At 43.6% G+C, this 16,198-nt stretch overlaps 1 protein-coding gene across 4 annotated transcripts; it reads left to right on the top strand.

Annotated features, from left to right (window-relative positions):
- Positions 1-146: 146 nt before the first annotated feature.
- Positions 147-15,718, top strand: VAMP7 (vesicle associated membrane protein 7). 4 transcript variants are annotated; one of them, XM_028714890.2, is made up of 9 exons: positions 194-304; positions 911-997; positions 6,108-6,266; positions 8,469-8,526; positions 9,546-9,683; positions 11,086-11,176; positions 11,702-11,769; positions 13,269-13,361; positions 13,835-15,718. In XM_028714890.2, the coding sequence occupies exons 3-9, from the start codon at positions 6,121-6,123 to the stop codon at positions 13,901-13,903; spliced, it is 663 nt and encodes a 220-aa protein (XP_028570723.1). In that variant the 5' UTR covers positions 194-304; positions 911-997; positions 6,108-6,120; the 3' UTR covers positions 13,904-15,718. The 4 variants fall into 4 exon arrangements, with proteins under 4 accessions (XP_028570727.1, XP_028570725.1, XP_028570723.1 ...); XM_028714894.2 differs by lacking the exon at positions 911-997 and having other exon boundaries at positions 147-261; XM_028714892.2 differs by lacking the exon at positions 911-997 and having other exon boundaries at positions 148-304.
- Positions 15,719-16,198: the final 480 nt, after the last annotated feature.

Raw genomic sequence — 16,198 nt, 5'->3', positions numbered from 1 at the left:
TAGATATCAGGAGGCGGGAACTGCCATCCGCTGACCCAATCCGGAGCCGGCTCTGCTGCCGTACTTCCGATATGCGTTCCAACGGAAGGCAACAAGAACACGGGGGCGGGGTGTGCGTTTATGAATGTTTCCGCCCTCCCTCCGTGTTTGCTTTGGCTGTTGTCGGTGGCAGTAGAACTCCATTTCCCAGAATCCCGCGCTGCGGTCAGAAGCGGAAGCTCACGTGCTGTGTTTGCTTGTCCTCCGAGAGACGCGACGCGGGTACGGGGAAGAGAAACGGGGTTCCGGGTGGGCTCCCAAGCAGGTAGGGAACGGGCGGGCGGGCGCTCGGTTGTCGCCTGGTTGTTGTTGTTGCTGTTGTTGTTGTGGGGATTGCGGAGGGTGGGGAGTCACCTTCGTTTCCTCACCCCCTCCCTGCTACGAGGCCTGGTTGTGGCTGCCGAGAGGGAAGGGAGCAGTGAGTTCCCTTCAGGGTAGAAACGCCCCCACCCCAGCTGTCGCTATGACAACGCCCCCTCAAGGAAGGGTCGGTCTGCCCCCTCCCTTTGTGTGTGTGTTGAGGGGCGCTTGCACCCCCTGCCCTCTCTCTATGGGAATAAAGGGAGGGGGTCGTTGCTTCTCACCACGTCCACCGTAGCTTGAGATTGGGATACAATTCACTGTTTCTCTCTCTCTCTCTCTCTCTCTCTCTGTGTGTGTGTGTGTGTGTGTGTGTGTGTTTAAACATATGTATATTTTATTGTGGAAATTACAGTAAGAAATAAAACCGCAATAACACACTTGAAATTATGATACAATACGATATATGGGTATATAAGGTAGTACCATTATCCCAGCAAATGTAAAATTATTAACAAGTCGTTATAATTTTTGTAAATGCATTCCAAATTGTCGTTCTATTTATCCACAGAATCTTATCTAAAAGCAGCCCGTTCGTATGTTGCAAGAGTTGTCATATCTTCTGTCCATTGATCAAAGGGCGTGTAGGAAATCTAGGGTGAGGATACCAGGCTGCTTAACCCACATAATCCCCTACCCCCACGAATCCTTGGGACTGTAAGTTATGCCTCAGGGAGCTATGGTTCCCAGCATCCTTAACACACTATAGTTGTTATCCTTCACTAGGATTTTTTTTTTTGGAGGGGGGAGTAATATGCTTTAAATATATACATTGTGTGCACAGCCTAAAAGAAAAAAGGAAGTGCTTTTTGTCTTATTAAGTGCTGGCCGCTCGTTACAATGCAATCAGTGGCGTAGCGTGGGGGGTGCAGGGGGGGCCGGCCACACCGGGCACAACATCTGGGGTTAGGGCAAATCCACAGGTTAGGGGGCGAAAATCCATGGGTTAGGGGGCGCAAATAACTTGCCTTGCCCCGGGTGCTGACAACCCACGCTACGCCACTGAATGCAATAGTTAGTGGAAGTGTGTTCAGCTAAAGGTGGAGTTAGTTTTATGAAAGCGAATGTTATTTGTTGTTACAACAGTATGATGAGCAGTTGCAGTGAAGTGTTTTGTGTGTCTTGACATTGTGACAGAAGCTTCCTGGATCATCATCCATCAGATAATGATCGTTATGATGACTGCTGGGGGTTTTAGTTGGTGTTGATTGAATTATTATTATTATTATTATTATTATTATTATTATTATTGCAATTTGCATTATATATGCAAAGTTGTGTGTTTGTTATTAATGCCAAGCTGCTTTGGAAAGGCAATAGTCACAAAAGGCAGCTGAGAAATATCTGAAATAGTAAAGTGGGTTATGGACTGTGAAAGCATATGCAGTACTAAATGCATTGGTCTCTATAGCGCCATAGAGTAACTGTTTTCGTTGTTAGTGTTTTTTGTATGAGACTAATACAGGTACACTTCTGGAAATTATTGTAATGATAAGCAGAAAGAAATGCTTCCTATCTCACATGCCACACTTTTGAGGCAAGTTTAGATAGGGCCCTTCTCAATGCACATCTTATTTGACAGAGCATAAAAGGATAGGCCCCTGCAGTGACAAAATTAAAATTTCTCAAAAAGGAAAGATAGGGAGAAAGAAGACAGCATAGAATCTTGGAGGAAGATGGAGGCAGTGGTAAAAAAGATCAGACTATGTTTTCATGGAATTTATTCATAACTTTCAAGTGTTACAAACCAGCAAGTTTTTTTCTTTCTTGGTAAACATGGCACCTCTTATGAAGTACAAAAAAGACAAGTTCTTCTTCCAAGGAGTTTGCAATTTACATTTTGCACAGTAAATGAATATAGGAAAAGAAGTGAGATTGAGTTGAGGGTAAATAGGAAGAATGAGTGTTCAGTCTAGTTATATCTACTTAAGCTTAGTATTAGTGGAGGGGTTCAACTGAAGCTTTCATTGAAAAGATTTTGAGGAAGGATTTGGAAATACTCTGAGGCAACATCACCGAAACAAGCACTTCCTTAAGAGGCTATTATAATAATTTATCTGGATCCCAGAGAGGTAGTAACAGCCTATTTGTGCTGAACAGTGCATTCAGGAGCCTGAATTATTGCTAGTGAAAGTATCAGTTACCACATTTCTGCCAGTCACAAATCTGTTAATTTTAAAATTATATTTATATCTCACCTTTTCTCCAATGAACTCAAGGTGGTATATGTGGCCTTTATCCCTGCTGTTATATTAAAAAAAACACCTATGTGATAGGTTTGCCTGTGAGAGAATGACTAGTCCAAAGTCATTCTGTGAGCTTCATGTCTGAGTAGAATTTGAATCTGGGTACAGCCCCTAGTCCTAGTCCAGTCGTTGCACCTGCCAGGCAGGATTGGGAAATGTGGAGGAGAAGTTGATAACAATTAGGTGTGATGTGTGACTGACATTCAAGGTGGGCAGCAAGTCCAGCTGAACTTTCAAGGCAAAGTCTGTAGATTCTGAGCAGCAGAAAAACTGACACTTCTCTACATTTCTGCTTTGAGACTTGTCAGTGTCCACTTTTCTGTGAAACTTCTCTTTGCAGATATGTGAAGCACAGACTGTAATTGCAGAATGGGGTGGGTGGTGGAAATATGTAGCTTATTTTCAGTGTTGTCATGGGTACTTTCCCATAGATGTCTGACTTGCACAACCATGCAGCACATCAAATGGCCCCTGCTAAGCGGACAGAAAGAATTGCATTTTCTCAGCAACAGTATATTGCAGTCTGCTTAAATAATCATGCAACATCCTCCAAACTGAAAAACTTAATTGAGAAGGTAACATCTGCACCCAGTGCAAGCAATGAGTGGGGACTTTCAGTTGTGCTGAATAAGGGGAAAGGACTGGAAGGAACTTTGGACTTTAATATGGGTCTAGAACACAAACAAAAGAAAACAAGTGATGTTGGCCAGGCAAAGAGAAGGCATTTAAACTGTTGGGGGAAGCATGCATCTTGGCTGGATCAAGTTGAGCAACAGCTGCTGCCTTTAGCAAGATAGGGAGCTAGGAAGTGGTTGGGAGATACCATATTAAACTGTCTTACATTTGTGCGGTTTTGTGCAAGAAGCAGGGTTGAATAAAACCTGGGACTTTTTGAACCTTTTCAACACAAGGTCAACAGCATGGGGAATGGATAGTATTAAAAAAGGCAAAGCTTACACTGAGCAAGTGTGACTTTTGCCTGTTACATCTAGGAGATGAGGAGGGTCTTCTAGATCAGATTGTGTGCCTTTTCGCCATGCCCGGGACTTCTGAGCATTCTTGAATACCAGAGCTCCTCTCCTTAAAGCTTTGGCAGAGGGCAAAAATTAATACATCACTTAAAGAGTAGTGAAGGCAGCTTGATTGTTTCTTTGCTGTATTCAAAAATGCTTGCTTTTTCTGTCCTGGAGGCAAGCTCTGAAAGCAGCTCTGCAGATTTCCAGCATGGTTTCTAGTTGGCATCTCATTCCACCTGGAGCAATCTGTATTATTATTGTTTTTAAACTGTGCAGTTAATTAAGACTGACAAGACTTAACAATAACAAGGTTAGCTTACTCACCAATCCAGCATTTAACTTGTTGTTCTGTATACATTTATTGCATTTATTGCAAAGGTACATTCACTTTGAAGGTGAAGTGCTCCTTTCCAACACTCAAAAATATGAGAAAAAATAAGAAATTCTTCTAACAGTGTTCTGAAGAACAGGATGATGGTGTGAATTTGGAAACAACATGCTTGAGGAGAACAGTTAAAGTAGACAGTTTAGTCTCACCAGTTTGAAGATGAGCGAGAGGAAAATGTATGCTGAATACCCACAGAGTGTGGAACGTGAGTGTAGGTGGCACAGAGAAATGTCCATGGTTTTAAGGATGGATGTAATGTGATCTGTAGTTGCAAACTAAGTTAGGTTGGTCCAGGTATAGAGGTACTCAGTGGCTCTCCTACTCTCCCCCCCTTCTTAAAGGAACTGAATTCCAATGGAAACAAATAATGGGAATCTCTGAGCAGCGCTGGAATGTCACTTTAGGTTTGCTCTAGCTTTCAGTGGTTGGAGTTGCAAAACCTTTGGAAAGAGGAATGCTGTGATTGTTCCATGTGGAAATTCTAATGTATGCAGTATCTATAGGAAACTGAAATTTATTCACTATCTAGGGACCTACAGCTCACTGCTCCTATGACTGCTTCTTTGTTTGAGTTTTCCTTTCTGTGCCAAATGTTTGGTTCCATAAGCATCTTGAGGTAGTCAGGTGGCTAGTTGGATTGAATCATGTGCTCCTTTGCTTACCAACACACACACACAACACACACACACACACACACACACACACACACACACAATCACTGGGGATGACCTGGTGTTTTGTTCCTGCCATGGGGTGACTGAGAACTGTTGTTGAAGCTGGAATAGCACTGCTTCGTATTTACCACTGGTAGGCATGTAATTGACATTAGTTGCAGGCTATAAATTCCTTTGTAGGCCAGTTGAAGTGTCACATATATTCACATTTTTCATAGGGAGCTTTAGAGTCAATACTTTGTGGACAACAGCCAGTATTAATTTAATCCTTAAAAAGTAGACTTTGTGGGGAAGTTTCTAGGTCAACAAATATGAGTTTGAGCAGATTAAGGCATAACATGTAAATTTGTGTCCTCCTGACTAGTTAATATGTACGATGATGTGGTATTTACTGTACACTGAGTTGGACCTTGCACTTGCCTGTAAATATACATAATTGAGCATCTGCACCATGAAAGTTGCAGAAAAATTCTCTGCATGTCTCAAGGATGAACAATACTGAGCTAGATGGACAGACCCCTTTCTTGTTTACCTCCCCCAGGCAGGAGTTCTTGGTGTGTGTAGAGGAACCCACTAATAACCCACTACTGTGTGAAACATGACCTCCACATAGCACCAGTAACATGTGAACAAACCTCTTAAAAGACCTGGAGAGGACTTTGTTTAGCTATACAACCTGCAATGGAATGACAACATGTGACTCTCATTTAAGGCAATATGCCATATGCATTTATGTTACTCAAAACAATTCTAAAAAGGGCAGTATGCCAATCACTTTCAGATTCCCTCAAATACTTAGACGAGTTCTTGCAGAGAACTCAGAAAGTCCTTAGTCAAACTCCACTTGGATTGCCACATAGGCAAGGATTATCAAATAGAATGATGCTCTGTGGGGCTGTTGCCTTTCGTTTTACTTGAATGGTGCCTAGTGCCAGCTCTCTTCAATAGAGGTGTCTGCATGTCTGAGCATCTTCTTCCTCCTCCTTCCACCTGCAGTAACAATGATGTTCTCATTTTGGTCCCCTATTCCTTGTGTCCTGCAAGAACTATCAATTTCAGAATGCAAAGCTCTTAGGAGTGAATGCAAGTGATGCAGACTTTGGGTGAGGGGAAAGGGGGGGGGATAATTGTTGCAAGCAGCTCTTGTGATGTTGCTTATCTAAAATGTGGATTTCTGCTGATGATAGTTAAAACTGGCTGTGGTTTTCAAGATATCTGAAAAGTGCGGAAGCACCAGTGCTCTGTTGCTGTGTGTTTCTTTTGCTCTTGGCTGCACACTTAAGAAGATGGGGCGGCGGCTGAGGTGTGGGTGGGTGGGTGCTTTGCTCTGATAGGCAAAAGTTTTCTTATGCTTTTTTTTTTTTTTTGCTTTTTTGCTTTTTAGCCAGCCGACAGCCATGGCTATCCTGTTTGCAGTTGTAGCCAGGGGCTCCACGATCCTGGCCAAACACGCCTGGTGTGGAGGAAACTTCCTGGAGGTGACGGAGCAGATCCTGGCCAAAATACCCTCTGAGAACAACAAACTCACCTACTCCCATGGAAAGTGAGTACTACTCTGGGGAGAAAGGAAATGGCAGGGTGGGAGAAATGGATCTGTTGCAGATGAGGAAATAAAGTGGGATGGGATGGTGGTGGTTGCTCATGAAAAGCTTGGTGTGATGGTCCCAGGTGATATGCTGCTGATCTAGGAATGCTTCCCAGATCCATTCTGTTATGTTCTCCAACAAGAGCAGTGGTTAGGGGCAGGCCTGCCTTGATCAGTATATGACTGTGTGATTATCTAGCAGCACTGGAACAAATCACCTAAAGAGGAGACTCCTTTCATGAACTACTGTTCTCAGTTCTGTCTCCTGGAGTTTTGAATCTGCTTACTTTTTGTAAACATAAATGTTATTCAATCAAAGAGAATTGATGCTATCAATATCTCAAGGACCACCTCTCTCCATATGAATCTGCCTGGACCTTGAGATCATCCTCTGAGGCCCTTTTTCATGTGCCACCTCCATGAGATGTCCAGAGGATGGCAACACGAGAAGGGAACTTTTCTGCAGTAGCTCCATGTTTGTGGAATACTCCTCCCAGAGAGATTTGACTAGTGCCTCCATAATAAATGTTTAGGCGCCAGGCAGAAATGTTCCCTTTAACCAGGCCTTTGGCTAATTAACATCCAATACCATTTTAGTTGTGTTGTGGGAGGGGGGATTGCTAAAAAAAATTGTTCTTATTTTTAACCTGCATTTTGTGTTCTTTTATATTATAATTTTATGTTGTGAACCGCCTTGAGATCTACAGATGAAAAGTGGCCTACTGCTATTACTACTATGAATAATAATAATAATAATAATAAATAATTAATAATACATTATTGCAGGGGTGGGAATATCAGGCCTGGGGGCCAAATATAGCCCTGAGGGCTGTCCCCAGGCCATGCCTCTCACAAGCCCTGCTTCACACTCTTATTGAGTGTTTTTGCCTGGCTGGAACAGGTCCTTCAACTCTGGTAATGTCTCTTGCCTACCTGAATGGAGGAGGGAGAGTAGTGTGTGTAGAAACCTACTCTATAAATGTAAAATTTTCATGTATTGCTTCCCACATGTTTGCCTCTGGCTGTACTCACCAATAGCATGCAACCCTGGAAGGTGGCTTGGAAGGAAATACGGCCCTTAGGCAGAAAACAGTTTCCGGGCACAAATAAAAGTGTTGGTGCTGACCTTTAAAGCCCTGAGCGGCTTTTGGCCCTGTATACCTGAAGGGGCATCTCTACCCCCATCATTCAGCCTCTACACTAAGGTCCTTCTCCGAGGGTCTTCTGGTGCTTCCCTCACTGTGAGAAGTAAACTTACAGGGAACTAGGCAGAAGGCAAACTCGGCAGTGGCGCCTGCCCTGTGGAATGCCCTTCCACCAGATGTCAGGGAGATAAAGAACTGCACAACTTTAGGCAGCCCTGTATAGGGAAGTTGTTTAATGTTTAATGTTTTATTGTGTTTTTCATTTTTGTGGGGAGCTGCCTAGAGTGACTGGGGCGGCTCAGTCAGATGGGCAACTTCTACTTCTTCTTCTTCTTCTTCTTCTTCTTCTTCTTCTTCTTCTTTCCCACCCCTGCATTATTGTAGAAGAGTTTGTATTCATGTGATTTAATTCAAACACATGAGGGAAGTTGCACTATCCACAGTTCTTACAAAGAACTATAAATGGTTGGGTTTCTCATTCTGTTGAAGTCTTCTCATGATCTCCTAGCTTCCCAACTACCAGTTTACTGATTGAGTCCAGGGCATGCTTTGGGGTAAAATAACACTGTTCCATGATTGATGCCAAGTAGGTGTGCCCCACCTCAGGATGGGAGTTCTAACTTCTGTATGAAATGAAAATGTGCTAGCAATAGCTTTGCCTGCTTGGATCCATGTTGGAAAGGTAGCTATGTTTGACGTTTCTGCTTTGTGTTTTGTGCTATTCAGTAATGGCTTTGCACCATGTAAATATAGCTTTGTTTTCAAGTAATTTTGTTTTCAAGCTTTCTCCATGTTTTGAGGAATTGGTTGGCTGTCTTGTCTTTGAGACATTGAATTAATGGGGTCTGGTTACCAGCAGAAGAAATTTTTTAATGTACGAATTTAGTGCGAACTTAGACCTGTGTGCTTGAAATGCCATTGAGTGTATGGCAACATATGGCCTAGTAGCTGTTATGTCAAAATCTATACCCACCTACTTCTTTAAACATGGTTCTGGTATCTTGTCTTCCTCTAGCTATCTGTTTCACTACATCTGCCAGGACCGGATTATATACCTCTGCATCACTGATGATGTAAGTATGTAGGACAAAAAATGTATTTTTGTGCTCTTTAAAGGTGATTGCTGGAAATGCCCACTGGGGCCCAAATACTGTAGAGTTGCTACATATCTTCATTATGTAGAGCAAGGTCTAGACCAGCAGTGGCTATCCTATGGCCTTCCACATGTTGTTGGACTACAACTCTCGGCATCACTGACTCTTAGCCATGGTAGCTGGGGCTGGTGGGAAATGAAGTCCATCAGCATCTGGAAGGCCACAGGTTAGTCACCCCTGGGCTGGATCTTATTTTACACCCTGAATATATGTAGCAACACTGCCCCCGCAGTGCAATCCAGGCCTTGTAGTTAAGGTTTAAGAAGTGTGCATACTTGGCTGCATGAAAAAATATTGGCCCTTTTTCCACCTGCAGCTTCTTCCCCTCCAGCTCTCATCTCTATCTAGGTCTTTGCAGGCTTACTTGCTTGTGTCTTGTTTGCATCGAAGACTCTAGTGTGGCTAGTGAGAGAATTTGCTTTTGCTTTGTACCCCATCTTTCTGCTTTAAATAGCTTTCTGGCAATTTTTGCTGTGACAGTGTTCTGAGGTTATTTTGTTTGGAGAACAAAAGTTGTTGTGGGCCCCATCTTCCAGCAGTGCCCAACCAGGTGCCCCTGTGGTTTGTCCCCAGCACCTCCTGTTTAGATATACCTTGGTTTACGAACTTAATCCATTCCAGAAGTCCCTTCTTAAACCAAAGCATTCTTAAACCAAGTTGCACTTTCCCATAGCAGCGGGGGACTCAATTTACAAATGGAACACACTCAACAGGAAACAAAACATGCTCTGCTTCCAAGGCAAAGTTCACAAACCAAAACACCTACTTCCAGGCTGGCAGCGCTCTTAATCCAAGTTGTTCATAAAGCTGTTCTTAAACCAAGGTACCACTGTACTGCCCAAGTACACTGAGTTTCTGTTTTGCAGTCACAGTTCATAGCTGTTAATGCACCTATCCTAAGTGCATTTGTTGCTCTGATGAATTTGTTCTCCTTTTAGGACTTTGAGCGTTCCAGAGCTTTCACGTTCCTGAATGAAATCAAGAAGCGGTTTCAGACCACCTATGGCTCCCGTGCACAAACAGCTCTGCCATATGCCATGAACAGCGAGTTTTCCAGTGTTCTGGCTGCACAGCTGGTGAGGTTCATTGATGTCTGTCTGCTGGACACAGCATTCAACTATAGAGCACCTGATGTTGGGGAATAGGTCTGTGCTTGGCTAATTATCCTGTAGCAAGATCAGGGCCTCCCCAGGCTTCTAATACTGGTGACACACTTCTTTTATTTAAAATTGGCAGTGAATTTTTATTCAACCTCAAAAGATAGCTTCTTTGCATGCATTATAGTAAAAGGGGGTAAACTCTGCTCTTAGAAGAACCTGCATCGTTGTGTTTCTGAGGAAGAGTCTTGGATTCTGCCTTTCCACCTCCAGAACTGAGGTGCTCAAGGTAGCTTAACATAAAGAATTAATAAAAACAATACAGCAGTCTTTTAGATCAAGAATTGTAGGCAAACCCATAAAAAGTGAAAAAGCAGTAACTGACCTAAAGCTAACACTGAAAAGAACTGAGACAAAAACAAGGAGAATCCTATGCAGCAGACAAATTGAAAGCATGCAGCAAAAGAAGCCATTCAAGGCGATGGCAGAACTCTGAAGTAGGAACCTCATGAAATTATCTTGGAGCTCATATGGTTTCATTGTTTGTGTAGTTATTTAAGTGTAGTAGCTTAAGCTATTAAGGACAATGACTGACTCATTGAATTGCACCTATAAATGAACAAGTAGGTAGCGTGATTAGTACAGTTTGGGAATAGCATGCTCCCCAAACCTGACAACAGTCAGAACACTTGCAGAGCATTTTGGACTGGTTGATGATCTTCATGGGTAGCCCCATAGAGGGTATGTTAATATTAATTCAGCCCAGCTGTAACAAAGGCATGTGTGACTTTTGCAAGCTCCATGATCTTCAGGGTTAGGCACAGCTGGCACAACATTCAAACCTGAACAAAAGTATTCTGGCTACTGTCATTGCTTGGACGTCAGGAGCACTCCCAACCTGATATTTCAGTGGAAATCCAATCCAAAACAGGCAGTCTTCCTATCATTGGGTTGGTTGGACCTCAGATGGAGAGCATTTCTATTTTGTCCTGATTGCAGTAACTTGTGCAGCAATGCTTTAAGCAGATTCTTCTGTTGGTTGGTATTCCGGACTTATGGTGCTGGTCTGCCCTGAAACATAGCTTAGGAATTTTGGGGCTAAATGCTGAGTAGATAAATCTCAGATCAGCCAGTAGAGGGAAACCTTCTTTAAGTTACAGTACTGGAAAGCACAGAGATGAATTTTGTTCTGAGGGCTGAAGAAGCAACTAAAGTGGAGCTGAGGGTCACCCTGCCCAGCTCTTAATGCTGAGGATAGTTCCTTTTATGAGAGGATCCTGTTGGACTTTTCAGATTGCTCTACAGAGACTTTACTTTCTCTTGCTTCATCAAATTAAGCAAGAACCAGAAATTCGTTACATCTGCTCTTCCTTTCATGCAGAAGTACCACTCAGAGAACAAGGGCCCTGACCAGGTGGCAGAGACACAGGCCCAGGTGGACGAGCTGAAAGGGATCATGGTCCGCAACATAGGTATTGTAGCGCTCATTGGCATAAAGATGGTGCAAGGTCCTGCATGTGTACTGAGGATGAGACGGCTTGGGTGTGATGAGAGTCCCTTTCTTGCAGTAGCATAGCTGCGCTTCTGCCTGGACCTTGCTTTGTTGTGGGAAAGATCAGTATGGGAAAGGAGGGATGGCTCTCTGTGTTGGCTGTCACACTCTTGCACAGCTCTTGTACAGCTGACTCACCTGGCAAAAAGGTTGCATAGGACAAAATACAAGCTGCTTGTTCTACTTGCAGTCTGCCATCGCCCTGAACCTGGCATGGAGCTGACCCTTATGCTGCTAGCCCCTTTGCCTTGTGCTCTGCTGTTGCAGATCTTGCTCTGAGGTAGGGTAAAACCCACCACATACCTGCCCCAGAGATCAAGAGTACAATGCCCATGCAGTCGGCCACTGTTTGTGGTCTTGAGGGTAAGCCGCCTGTTTAGCTAACAGCAGGAAAGGAGGCGTTTCCTCCCCATTGGATTCTCACTGCAGCCTTTCTTCATCCCAGATCTGGTGGCCCAAAGGGGAGAAAAGCTGGAGTTGCTGATAGACAAAACTGAAAATCTTGTGGATTCGGTAAGTTCTGAAATTGGCAGCGGAATTGGTTGGGTTTTTAGGGTAAGTATAACACACATGCAAAAAAGGCAGGATTAAAAGGGAAGACTTCCCAGCCCTCAGAGGCTTTTGCTGTGTTTCCATCTTAAGAAAATGCTTTGAAAGAAGTAGCATACAGATGTGGGGCTGGGAGGTGAGCAAATCGGGTGATGCTTTTTCTCAGAGCAGCCACTCCTTAGAACATACGTTGCATGTTCTCGGGTCACACAAGACCTTCTAACCTAGGTGTTCAGAACAAAATTAGTTAATGTTTGATAGGATGCTGTTTAACCTAGCAGAACTTTAGCTTGGCAGACCAAAACAGCAGCGTGGAGGTTGCCAGCTGCTGTCCTTGGATAGCTAGACCCTCCATAGTCCAAGTGTAAATTAGAAATGTGTGTTCGGAAATAAAACTAAGAGAAGTGAAGAGTGAGTGCATTTTGAGGATTTCTCTAAAGCCCAGGCTAGAGAAGCTTCCAGACCAAGACAGTGTAATGACCCCCCCCCCCTCATGCCAGAATTTATCCTGGTGCTAGGCTGTTTTTTGTCCTATGTGAAAAGCAAGTTGAGGGTGAGAAAGCCATTGCATGGTGCACAGTAGGAAGAGATTGAGAACATTATCGGTTCAGGACATAGGAAATTATCACAAGGATCAGAAAAGAAGAACCAGACTAATGAACAGGATCACTTTTTGCTGTAATTTGTGAATGGATTATAGATTCCCAAGTGGAGTTCAAATTCTCCAGTGTGCAAAACAGGGCCCAATCAATGGTTCTGACCCTGAGACCAGGTGCTTCTAATGGTTGAGGCATCTTTCTGGGGGGAGTGATCCTTGCAGAACAGTTGCTTATTCTAGGGGAGAGTAATGACAACTAGACCTGCTTAAAAGTTCATTTGAGTGTATTGGAAGCAAATTAAAACTTGCCTATTCTTATATGTTGAGGCTGAATTGCAAAACCAAGTAATAGCTGGGCAAGCTTTGCAGGGGATGCAGTGTTCAAAACTCACATTGTTATAGGCACATTTAGCGGCTGAATTTCATTAGCACTAGCAGTTTCTGAGCTCTGGGTGCAGTACTGCACCTAAGATTTCAGATTAAAACAGCAGTGGAAGGAAAGGAGGAGCTTTTTCTGTCTCCCCACTTCCAGCTACTCTCTGAAGACTGGAGAAGAGACCCTCTTGAGAATATTAGGGGGGTGGGCAGGGGAAGGACTAGACCATGGGAAAAATGAACATAATATTTTAGCTGTACGTAGTTTATTCAGTTTAGCTTTGTATTCTTGTTATAAAAAAGCATGCCTAGACATTCCGTTGTTGCACCCATAACCTAGGATTATTGGTGCCATTTAGCTCCTAGCTTTCATATCTCAGTTTCTAACACTGGGGGGATGGCTAGGGAGAAACTGGCATGGACTTTTACAAAAGGCTAAGATGGTGTTGGAAGTCTGATAGCATGCATCTCGTCTGTGCTTTTCCCATAGTCCGTCACTTTCAAAACAACCAGCAGAAACCTGGCTAGAGCGATGTGCATGAAGAACCTCAAGCTCACCATCATAATCACCATAGTATCCATTGTAAGTTGTTGTTCACATCAGACATTGGGGGGGGGGGGTTACACTTGAGTCTAGATCTCAGTGTAAAATGAAATAAACTGATGTTTACCTCTCTCTGTCCTGCACTGCAAAGGTGAATTCTTGGGGTATTCTGTGTAGTCCTTTACAGTACTTTCCCTCCTTGTGGCTGGTGCCCTTTATCTCTCTCCTATGCCCCCATTCTTTCCAGGCCTTTTGGAAGGAACGTTATAGCTAGGATGAATTAAGCAATAGGTCTGTATAATTCTGAGTGCCTTTGGTACCCTTAAACTCCTGGATTCCAGTATTTTACTTTTTGTCCAGAAGTGACAAATATGGCCTTTGAACAGCCACCCCCCAAGCAAGAGGGAAACTTAAGGCAACCTTGGTTGAAATGTAGAGTGGCTCTCTTTACAACTATTGGGCAGTGTGCACATTTTGTCATGCACACTAAAGTGACTGTATCTTCTCCACAGGTCATAATTTACATCATTGTGTCAGCTGCTTGTGGTGGGCTCTCGTGGCCATATTGTGTCCACAAGTAGCTGTTGGAACATGTCTACATGAGAGCACACGTGAGCAAGAATTTCTGAAGGAACGACCCTCATAAAACAAACATGGACCTCCTTGCTCTTCATCCTTCCAGGACACTCAGGTCTTTTTGCCTTATCACCCCAAAAGGGCCTGTGTGGGACCCCAAGCCAGAGGGAGGCATCTTTCTTTTAAACCTACCTACTTGAAGGGAGTTTTGTCTTTTAATTGCAAGGCTTCCCAAGAGGTAAGGAAAGTGGTTGACATTGGGAGGGTCTAAACATACTTCTGTATTACCATGCTTTGCACTTTACTGTCCTGATTCCTGGGAGGAGGGGAGAGCTGATGGTCATTTGTCCTGTTCATCCTTTGGCCCTTGAGGGGGCAATGTGGGTGGGACCACTGAAGCCAATGGGTTCCCAGATGTAGCCCAGATGCATGTGATCAGCTCCTCCCACAATTGCTTTCCCAGTGGTGCCTTTCCTAAACTCATGTCAGGCTGTGACTTGTCCTTGGAGGAGCCTCCTGTGGCCACCTGATGTGCACACTGGTGGGCTCTACTTTGTGACTTGGGTGATTGCCAAGTGTGTAATGTTTCGATGTTGCTGTAATGTATCTGCTCTGTAGTGTTAAGTGTTTTTTCTCTTGCTTGGTTTGGAACGTTTTCAGTCTGGAAAAAGTGCTCGGCTCAGGCTCCACCTGCAGGGTCAGTGAGAAGGGGCTAAAATATTGCTCCAGTGAACAAAGCCCTGTAACAGAGCACTTGCACAATGCACAACATAGGCTATTAGTCAACTTGATTCTGAATGGGGTGGGGTGGGGAGGGGAGGGTTCTTAACAGGCAATGAGTAAAGTCAGATGACAGGCCAGAAAACAACACAGAGATCTTCATCTGCTGATCTGGGGGAGGGGCAGGGGGAAGGCTGAAAAGAACTGCTTAAGGCTTACTCAAAATTCCCCTGGAATCGACCCATCAAATACTTTCTCTCCCCCTCTCTCCCCCCCCCCCACTCCTGTCATACATTGCCCTAATTGCATACAGGAGTTTCACATCCTTGTCAGCTGCTGGTAGATTGCGCAAATGCAATTGGATGCCATTTCAAAGCTTGTATGCATGCTGAGTGCACTCCTGGACACTTTGGAGTGATTTTTGTGGCAGACTCTACCTGGGAGCTAAAGCTTCTATGGGATCTTGCACTAAAAATAAAGGGCTGCTGTTTGAAATATTGGTGGGCAAGGCAAGATTGCAGTCCCAATGGGATACTCTACATATGCTGCCCCAAGACCTCAAACTGACAAGATACTTTGGCTGTCTTCATCCTTGTGTGTTGGGAGTATAGGACAAGAACAAATTATATAGGAAATGGACACTGATTTGTGCTGGTTACAGCAGCCATAGGACATTTAAACGTTCCTCCTCCCCAGGTTTATATGCTACTGAAGAACTGAGGCAACTCCCTAAAGTAGGGTGGCACTTTGCCACTCCCTCTGTGCTGTTCTTTTACTAATGCTTTTTTTCTGTAATGAGGTAATTTTCAACAGCAACATAGGTGAGTGTTGCTTTATGCCCTATCCACTGTGCTGCAGAAGTTGGGCTATCCTGGGCATGTCCTCACTTGCCAGGGCCTGCTATCTGAGAAGGGCTCCCCTAATATTTTTTCCAGGCACATGTCAATGTTCACTTAATTGTGCATGTTTCAGAATTAGTTGGTAGCAGTTAATTTTCTTATTTTTGTTGCCTTTATGTAAAACCTTTAAGAGAAACAGCTTCTTCCTGTTTTAAAATTACACTGATGCATTGTAAAATAAAGTTAATCTGTTTGAATAAACCTGTTGTACAAATAATTGATGTGAACCTTTGCGGGGGAGCTTACTGTTTTTCTTGAATGACGTTAAAAATCTTAGAAACATAATATGGGATCATCTCAGCTGTAGGTAGTGCATTGAGAAAGGTAATGTGTATGGTAGATATATGTGGAAGTGACACAGTATGTTAAAACGCTTCTGAGGAACTTTCACTGTATTCTGTATCTCTCTGGCTTGAGTCTTCATGAAAGGCAGAATATAAATAACATACTGCGCAAGCTGGTAGTGTTGTAGAACTATATTGTAGACCCACTTCTGCGATTGGAATGTGCATCTGTGATGTTGCACCTCACCCTCAGATGTCTGGATTGAGGGTATATTAAGCTTAGTCTAGATCTTGCTTTTTGGCAATGCAATAGCTGAAAACAGCTTTATTTTTGTAAATGGGAAGTCACTAGTACTTGAGTTGGCATGCTCTTCTACCTTTGAGCATTGTTTAGTAT

This window comes from Podarcis muralis, chromosome Z, assembly GCF_964188315.1.
Source record: "Podarcis muralis chromosome Z, rPodMur119.hap1.1, whole genome shotgun sequence".
NCBI lineage: Eukaryota > Metazoa > Chordata > Lepidosauria > Squamata > Lacertidae > Podarcis > Podarcis muralis.
The sequence above is the reverse complement of the archived record's forward strand: the minus strand, read 5'-3'. Positions and strand labels throughout refer to the sequence as shown.